Raw genomic sequence first — 8,765 nt, 5'->3', positions numbered from 1 at the left:
TATTTGACCACCAAGTAGCTAAGTAAACAAACCGTTCTGAAAATATAATGCAAGATGAGGTCTTCGGTTTATTATTTTCCTGGTAATTCCCTTTGTATGCAGAACATTCATGTTATTCACATATCCTTGTCTGTTTAAACACAGTGATTACACTGCTATTGAGCATCAGGGCAAGCAGAGTTGTGTTTTTTCCCACAGGACGTTTTGTTTTGTCTCCAACTTTTATTTGTGGCCATATAGAAGTACATGAAAAAACTTTACACAGAAAAATCTGTATTTGCACATCCTTTTGGGGGCTTTATTTTTGCTAAAAAGTAGAATTCACACAAGCCAAAAAAAAAAAAAAAACATGCAAAATATTTTTGTGCACACCTTTAACAGGCTACATTCTACTTATGAAATCTTACTAAAACAAAACAAAACAAAAAATTCCAAAGCCAGAATACTGAGTTAAAAAGCTAACATTATAAAAGCTAGATTCCTAACACAAACACTGCAGATAAAAGTCACTCCATTGCAAAATGTTTATAAATATTTTTTGTTCTTTTTTGTTTTTGAGACGGAGTTTCACTCTTGTTGCCCCGGCTGGAGTGCAGTGGCACTATCTCTGCTCACTGCAACCTCTGCCTCGAGGGTTCAAGAGATTCTCCCACCTCAGCCTCCTGAGTAGCTGGGACTACAAGCGTCTGCTACCACATCTGGCTAATTTTTGTATTTTTAGTAGAGATGGGGTTTCACTAAAAATGAAACCAGGCTGGTTTGGTTGGCCAGGCTGGTTTCAAACTTCTGACCTCAGGTGATCCACCCACCTCGGCCTCCCAAAGTGCTGGGATTGCAGTCATGAGCCACTGCACCTGGCCTATAAATGTTAAATTAATGTCAACAATGAGGAGACAGGAACTGTAGCTCCAAAGTGTGCTCCCCACCACAGATTATGAAAAATGTTGTTTGGTGTTGTAGGACATCCACAATGTAAACTTGAACTAGATAGCCTTACTCCTAACACTACACCAGACTCACAGACACTGAGTGAACCACACTCAAAACTACCTTCTTTCCCTGCTACCTTTTAAGTGTTTTTTTGTTTTGTTTTGTTTTTTTTTTTCTGGCAAATAAGAGTCCCTCAGAATCTATACGTGCTCTGAAATGTAGAAATGTAATAAAGGACTGTGGTGAAACTGTCCTTGGAGATATTTCACTTTTCTTGTTAATGATCATACACTGTTTAATGATCGTGTGTGTGTGTGTGTGTGTGTGTGTGTGTGTGTGTGTAAAATCTTTAAAAAGAGATTTTGGAAACTGAATTCTAGGGAACTTTTTTTTTTCCTCAAGACCAGTCCCTGATAACTGAATAGACAGTTTTTGGAGAAAACTACCTAGAGCCTGTCTGTACAGTCAGCAACCTCCTTGTTCCTGCATATTTGAACTTTCTGAAAATCACAGAATGCTCCAAGGCACTTGTCCGCAACTCCTGACAAATCTCCAGGTAATCCCAGCAGATTTTATTCTGCCTGGTGCTTTGTATTCACCTTCTCGCAGATCCAAAGGTAGGAAGGGCCCTGTGGCAGGAGCACATTCATGTCTCTCCCTGGTGCTCCCTGGGGGAGATTGGTGGCTTTGTGCTTGGAATAAATAGGGGCTTCCTGCTAGGGACACAGCTAGATGCTTCCTTCTCCCGCTTGGAGAAGAGACACTTGCATAAGATGGCAGTCCCCTGGAAGTCTCAGTCCTTAGAAGAAAAGAATTCTAATGCATTCCCATAAAACATTTCAAACGTGCAAAGAGAAAAATCCAAAACGGGAGTGAAGACAGAGTAGAGTGAGTTGGAAAAGACCCTAAATATCGTGCTCTAGTGAGAAACATCCACGCAAACCGCCTGCTTCAATGCCATGTTCGATGAGCATATTAACAGGGTTTCCCAGAAAGGAAAGTGACTATACCATTTCCAACTGCAGAATCTAAGCTGCCTTCTTTATCACCAAACAGCTTTAAGATGCTTACCTAACTCAAACTATCACTAGTATCGTAAAGAAGTTTGAAGGCCCAAGTCTACTTCAATAAATACTTAAATAATAGCTAGATCAACTCAGCTCATACATCTTCAAAATATTGGCCAAAACAGCAAATGCATATATATCAGTGCATCTCTTCCTTATAGCAGTTAACACAATTGTACATACTCAATGTGCTGCATTTAAAGGAACATTTGAAAAGGATGGTACAGACCTGAAGGTGGGAGGTCCTGTCTCCTCGTGTGTTCTTACTGAGGGTGGCAGAAAGTAAGTTTCCTCTTCCCCACCCAGAGTTTGGGCCTGTGAGCCTATTCTGCCATCCTGTTTCAGACACTGTCTCTCTCTCTTTTCAACAGGGCACCAAGCCTGTTTGAGATGGAGGGTACTGGGGGAGACATCATAAGTGACCAGTCACAGGTTGGAGTGAAATTCATGCACACGACTGGACGCTTATGCTAACGTACCTCTAAAAGCTAAACAAAGGCCAAAGACAACCCAGAGCCTTTTAAAAAATCTCTCACACACTGCAAAGCAAAACTGGAAAAACCCAATTCTACTTTCCCATCACAATTCAAAAAGGAGCTAAGCCTTCTGGGGACGTTGGATGTTTCAGACTGAGAGAGGGTGGCTGACAGGGCCATCTTTTCTCAGCTGTCTGCAACCTGAGCCAGAGCCCTTCCTGGAGCCCTGGCAATTGCCCAGTGGCTCCCAGAAGACATCTCTTTGGACATCCGGGCTCCCATTAGAATGTTTCAAGTTTGTTCAAGGTCTGAAGTCTGATGCACAGAGGTAGCTCCATGACGCTAGTAATGGAATAACACTTCCTTTTTTGGTGAGGAAAGCCCAATGGGTCTTAGCTAACAAGCTCTCAGCTATGACTCTAAAAATACCCTGCAGCTAGTGCTGTTTGGCACTTCAATTTGTTTGCCAGGGGAGCGCTTAAGAACTCCACAGAATGCTTCAGATAACTCCACAGCTGCTCTGAGCTCTGTCCTCCTCTGGTGACCGCAGGAAGCGTATCGCTTTGGGAAAGCTGCTTGTTGCTTTTCACTTTTGAGTTCTTGGAATTCTGCTCTAAACATCTGAAGTACAATTCCAGTCTTGGATTAATAACTAGCTTGGTTTTGAATCTTCATTTGGCTCCTAGTCTGAACTATGCAAATACACGATCTGTGTACAGAAGAAAAAACCTAAAATTATACTTCCAAAGGGCTCAGTCACTTCCTCCGTCTCCCTGTTCCCCCCAGAAGAAACATCAGCCTCCCGAATCCTTTGTTGCCAGCAGCAGGAGCAGCTCCGGGCCTTGTCAGCACAGGCGGCCTTGGCCGCCTACACATGGATGGCGTGTGCGTGCTTCTTGCACAGGGGTCTGTCCTTCTTAGAGTAGAACGGCTGCCCCTCCAGATTCACATGGCAGACCTGGGACAGAGAACAGACCTGCGTAAGACCCACGTGGCAGGGGACATGAGCAGACTTCAATCACTCCTTTAAGAAAAAGCCCTGGCAGGCACAGTGGTTCACTCCTGTAATCCCAGCACTTTGGGAGGCCAAGGTAGGTGGATCACCTGAGATCGGGAGTTCGAGACCAGCCTGACAAACATGGAGAAACCATCTTTACTAAAAATACAAAAATTAGCCAGGAGTGGTGGCACATGCCTGTAATCCCAGCTACTCGGGAGGCTGAGGCAGAAGAATCACTTGAACCTGGGAGATGCAGGTTGCAGTGAGCTGAGATTGTGCCACTGCACTCCTGCCTGGGCAACAGAGCAAGACTCTGTCTCCAAAAAAAAAAAAAAAACACAAAAACAAAAACAAAGAAAAAGCCCTGCCCCATGCATTCCAGAGAAAAGGCAACAACCTATTTCTCACATTTTGAATTTTTTTTTTTTGAGACAGAGTTTTGCTCTTGTTCCCAGGCTGGAGTGCAGGCCTGATCTTGGCTCACTGCAACCTCCACCTCCCAGGTTCAAGCAATTCTCCTACTGCAGTCTCCTGAATAGCTAGGATTATAGGCAATGTGCCACCACACCCAGCTAACTTTTCGTATTTTTTTTAGTAGAGACGGAGTTTCTCCATATTGGTCAGGCTGGTCTTGAACTCCCGACCTCAGGTGATCCACCTGCCTTGGCCTCCCAAAGTGCTGGGATTACAGGAGTGAGCCACCGCACCCAGCCTCTCCCACTATGAATTCTTAATGACGGAAACAGAGTACATGGGTTGGACTATATAAAAACTAAGATTCCTGAAGAACACAGAATAGAATCAAATGAAATTAAATTTAATGGAAAAGAGAAAATATACACTATGAAGCTGACCAATTCATGCTATACAAAATGTATAGTCAATACAAGTTCACAAGTCAATACCCACAGAGAAGATTAACACCTAAAGAAAATCATTAAAAAACTAACAAACATATCAGAGAAGATTATGCTCACTAATAATTAAAGAAAAAGCAAATTAAAACTGCCCTAAGGCCAGGTGCAGTAGCTCATGCCTGTAATCCCCTACACTTTGGGAGGCTAAGGCAGGAGGATCGTTTGAGGCCAGGTGTTTGAGATCAGCCTGGGCAACACAGTGAGCCTCCATCTCTACCAAAAAAAAAAAAAAAAAGAAAACTAGTTAAAAAACCATTATAAGAAAAACTACCCTGAGATACCACTAGACACCTATTAATCTAGCAAGATAAATAAAACAGAAAAACCTCAATGGCTTGTCACCTTTAACCTAACATACGTCTAGCAAAAAGCTTTAAAAAAAAAGAGTATTCAATCAAAAATCAGCAATGCCAAAAAGAAACAAGGTCTACTGGTGCATTGCTGGGAATACATGAGTCAGCTCAGTGTTCTGCAGGGAATCTGGCCATATTGAACAATAGCCATGGAGATGTGCCTACCCTGTAACCCAGTAATGCCACACTGGAGAATTTTATCCTGCAGAAGCAACTCTGCAGAACAAGAAAGCAACGTGTGCTCAACTAGAAACTGAAAACTACTAACATTTCTCTCAATAGAGAGATGATTCAGTAAATTTTCATGGTGCATTTTCCCAGTGGAATGCCACCATTGAAAAAGATAGATATGGAGCTGGGCATAGTGGCTCATGCCTGTAATCCCAGCACTTTGGGAGGCCAAGGTGGGAGGATCACAAGGTCAGAAGATTGAGACCATCCTGACCAATATGGTGAAACCCCGTCTCTACTAAAATAAAAAAAACAATTAGCTGGCCATGGTGGCACACACCTGTAGTCCCAACTACTCGGGAGGCTGAGGCAGGGGAATCACTTAAACCCAGGAGGCGGAGGTTGCAGTGAGCCAAGATCACGCCACTGCACTCCAGCCTGGCAACAGAGTGAGACTCCGTCTCAAAAAGAAAAAAAAAAGATAGATATGGAAAAGTATGCAGAGAAAGATATGAAAAACGAAAGAGATGAAATTCTATATCCCCATAATGACAACATAGAGTATATTCTGAGGCTGGAGGCATCCCAGAAATAAGAGAACTAATTAATGTCTGCAGGGGCTACCATGTATCAAGCAGGATGCCAGACACTATATACAGCAGCTCATTTAATTTTCACACAAACCTTATAAGGTAGGTATGCCTTTCTCCCATGTCACAAATGAAAAAAACTGGGGCTCAGAGGGCCCATATGTCTTGCTTAAGTCACAGACCTAGTAAGCTGTAGAGCTGGGAATCTCTGTCCATGTCTGTAAGGCTCCAGTTCTATGCTAATTTTTCCCATATCCCATAGCAGAAAGGGGCTGTGTTTCCTTGAAATTGTTCTGGGCTCATCGTTTGTACAGAGTTAGCCCTCTGTATTTGCTGGACTACTAGTACGTAGGCTGGGCCCTGGGTTGGCACTATGCCAATATGTTAGTCTGCCAGGAAGTCACATTGGCTGGCATGGGCCCCAGCCTAGGAGAAGGCAGTGAAGATCTCGGCTGAGGGGCAGAATTGGGAGCCATCTGCAGGACACTGATATCAGGAGGAGTGCAGGTGAAGTCCCCACATACAGGTATCCCTCATGGAGACAGAGAAATCACCCTCCTGAGTTGAGCTTGGGGCAGTGTGCATGTGCCCAATCCAAGAGAGTTGGAAAGGAAAAGGGCACCACGCTGGCCCCATGTGCAAGGCTCTGATGGCCTAGTTGGAGAAGTTATACCTGGATCACATAGGGCTTCCAGTGGGCCCTGGGAGCCAATGAGCTACAAAAGTGTTTGAAAACATCCCAGGCGGATGCAGTGATGCTGAGTATAACCAGGCTGGTGTGCAGGCCTCAAGCTGCTGGTGACAATTTAAAGACTAGTGCAAAAAGATGGACACTCAAAACCTAACTGGTGAGAATGGGCTTTAGGGAAGACAGAAAGGCAGCTCTGGAGTGAGGCAGCCTGTCAATGACTGCAGCTCTGGCTGGGAGATCCTACCTGGTCTGGGACAATGCTGGTTGCTTATGAGAACGTTGGGATGAGTCAGGCTGTGGAGGGAAGGTGTCCAGAGACTGAAGACCAGTGAATGAAGAAGGGACAGAACCTCAAAAGTGGCTCATAGGTGAGATTGGGTTGAGGGTGGGAGCCCTCATAGGGAGTTGTGCCCAGTGTCTTCTTCATGCATGGTGGCTTCATGGTGGAGGAGGTCTCCTGCCCACCCCAGCACAGGTGGCAACAGGGATGGTCCAACCTTCAGGCTCTGTGGCTGGGTAGCATCAGGGCCTGGCTATAAAGGGGTGGTGACCATGGACAGTGCTGACTAAAGGTCCCAGCAGAGTTAGGGTAATAAACTAGGCCAGCTGCAGCAGCCCCTAGGACTGCCTACAAAAGTTATACCACCGCCCGTCCCCTCCTGATACCCACATCAGTGGGGAAGAGCAAGACTTAGAGCAAAAGAGGGATTGGTAAGACATTTTCCTCCACTAAGGTTGGACCCTTTCCATTGGAACTCAAGTGCAGACACCAGACAGAAGCTTAACTTTCACCCTGACCCACACTGCACTTTTCAGGCTCCCAGCCTTCATTTTATATGCTTTGGACTTGAGGGATACTGTCCTGTTCTACTTTTTAATTGCTCACATCTGTTGTCTTTGTTTCCCTTTCAAGATTCTAGATTCTGTGAAGGTGGAGACTTGTTCTGGGACACTCTTGTACTCCCCCAATGCCAGGAATGGTTGGTAAACTGAATTAGTCTAAAGAAGGTGAGAAAACAGCACATCAGCTGGGAGAGCTACTCCAGATCTGTCTTACTAATTTTTTGGAAGTTACAGGAAAATATATGCTCATCAAAAGTGATTTGGAAATATGAAGTGATACAAAGAGGTCCAAAAAAAAAAAAAATCCCTCAAGTCCCTCAAAGTTTTCCAATCAAAAGATTTCTTCCTAAAGTTAAGAACCATGTTCCACTTTGCTATACGTTGACAGGGCAATGAGTGCCATGCAGGCTGGGTTGGAGGGAGACCTAACGATCTCCGTGCTGATCCTCCAAAGGGCAGTGCTATGGGCCTCTCACAGGCTAGACTTCACTCTCTGGAACCTATACGTAATACCAGCCTGAGCCACCCCAAGCTTTACAGCTTCTTCTGTTCTCTCTCTTGGACTTTTGCTGTTGTGACTCAGCTGCAAATGTGAGGCTTGCAGGAACAGACCCACACTTACCTTTGCCATGATTCCCTCTGCATGTGACACAGACCTCTCATCAGCCTGCCTGTGGAAAACAGGACTTCTGTGCCACTGTCTTCCTGGACCTTCCCCAAGTCTCTTGGATCCTTCCAGAAGTTGGGTAATCAGATGTACAGGCAGTGCCTCAGGACTAGACAAGCCATGGCTTGAATGTAAGGTTCAGAGAGCCCTGTGCTGTGCCTGACACAGGGGAGCTATGACTCTGCAGGGGACAACCCCAAAGCCAGTCTATTTATACCATTGTCTCTTTTTGGAGGGGATGTATTTAAAACACCCTCAAAGACAACTGGAGAATCTGTTCAAAGAGCTGGAAAATCAGAAAGTTAAGGGGTTGAATTGTATTCCACAAAAGCCACATGCTGCAGTCCTAACCCGTCATCTAGCCTACCCAGCACAGGGATGTAGCAGTGACCTTATTTGCATATAGGATCTTTACAGATGTAATTAAAATGGAAGTTAAGATGAGGTATGGAGGCTGGATGCGGGGGCTTGTGCCTGTAATCCCAACACTTTAGGAGGCCGAGGCAGATAGATCACTTGAGGCCAGGAGTTCAAGACCAGCCTGGCCAACATGACGAAACCTCATCTCTACTAAAAATACAAAAATTAGCCAGGCATGGTGGCATGCTCCTGTAATCCCAGCTACTCAGGAGGCTGAGGCACAAGAATCACTTGAACCCAGGAGACAGAGGTTGCAGTGAGCTGAGATTGTGCCACTGCACTCCAGCCTGGGCAACAGAGTGAGACTGTCTCAAAAAAAAAAAAAAAAAAGAGAGAGAGAGAAAGATGAGGCCTGGAATAAGGTGAGCTTTTAATCCAATATGACCAGCATCCTTATAAGAAGAGGAAAAGAAGGCCGGGTGCAGTGGCTCACACCTGTAATCCCAGCACTTTGGGAGGCCGAGGTGGGCGGATCACCTGAGTGAGGTCAGGTGTAAAGTGACCAGCCTGACCAACATGGAGAAAGCCTGTCTCTACTAAAAATACAAAATTAGCTGGGCGTGGTGGCGCATGCCTGTAATCCCTGCTACTTGGGAGGCTGAGGCAGGAGGGTCGCTTGAACGTGGGAGGTGGAGGTTGC

At 45.1% G+C, this 8,765-nt stretch overlaps 1 protein-coding gene across 4 annotated transcripts in view; it reads right to left on the bottom strand.

The window, feature by feature from the left end:
- Positions 1-274: 274 nt before the first annotated feature.
- Positions 275-8,765, bottom strand: part of LDB3 (LIM domain binding 3) — a 67,818-nt gene continuing 59,327 nt past the window's right edge. For all 4 annotated transcript variants that reach the window (XM_012472608.3, XM_064374412.1, XM_012472609.3 and 1 more), the window contains one exon: positions 275-3,431. In XM_012472608.3, the coding sequence (XP_012328031.2) occupies positions 3,342-3,431 (90 nt within the window). In that variant the 3' untranslated portion in view covers positions 275-3,341. The remainder of the gene's footprint in view (positions 3,432-8,765) is intronic.

Source organism: Aotus nancymaae, unplaced genomic scaffold (assembly GCF_030222135.1).
Source record: "Aotus nancymaae isolate 86718 unplaced genomic scaffold, 86718_ANA_hifiasm-v0.15.2.pri h1tg000010l, whole genome shotgun sequence".
Taxonomy (NCBI): Eukaryota; Metazoa; Chordata; class Mammalia; order Primates; family Aotidae; genus Aotus; species Aotus nancymaae.
This window is presented reverse-complemented; position numbering and strand designations above follow the sequence as displayed.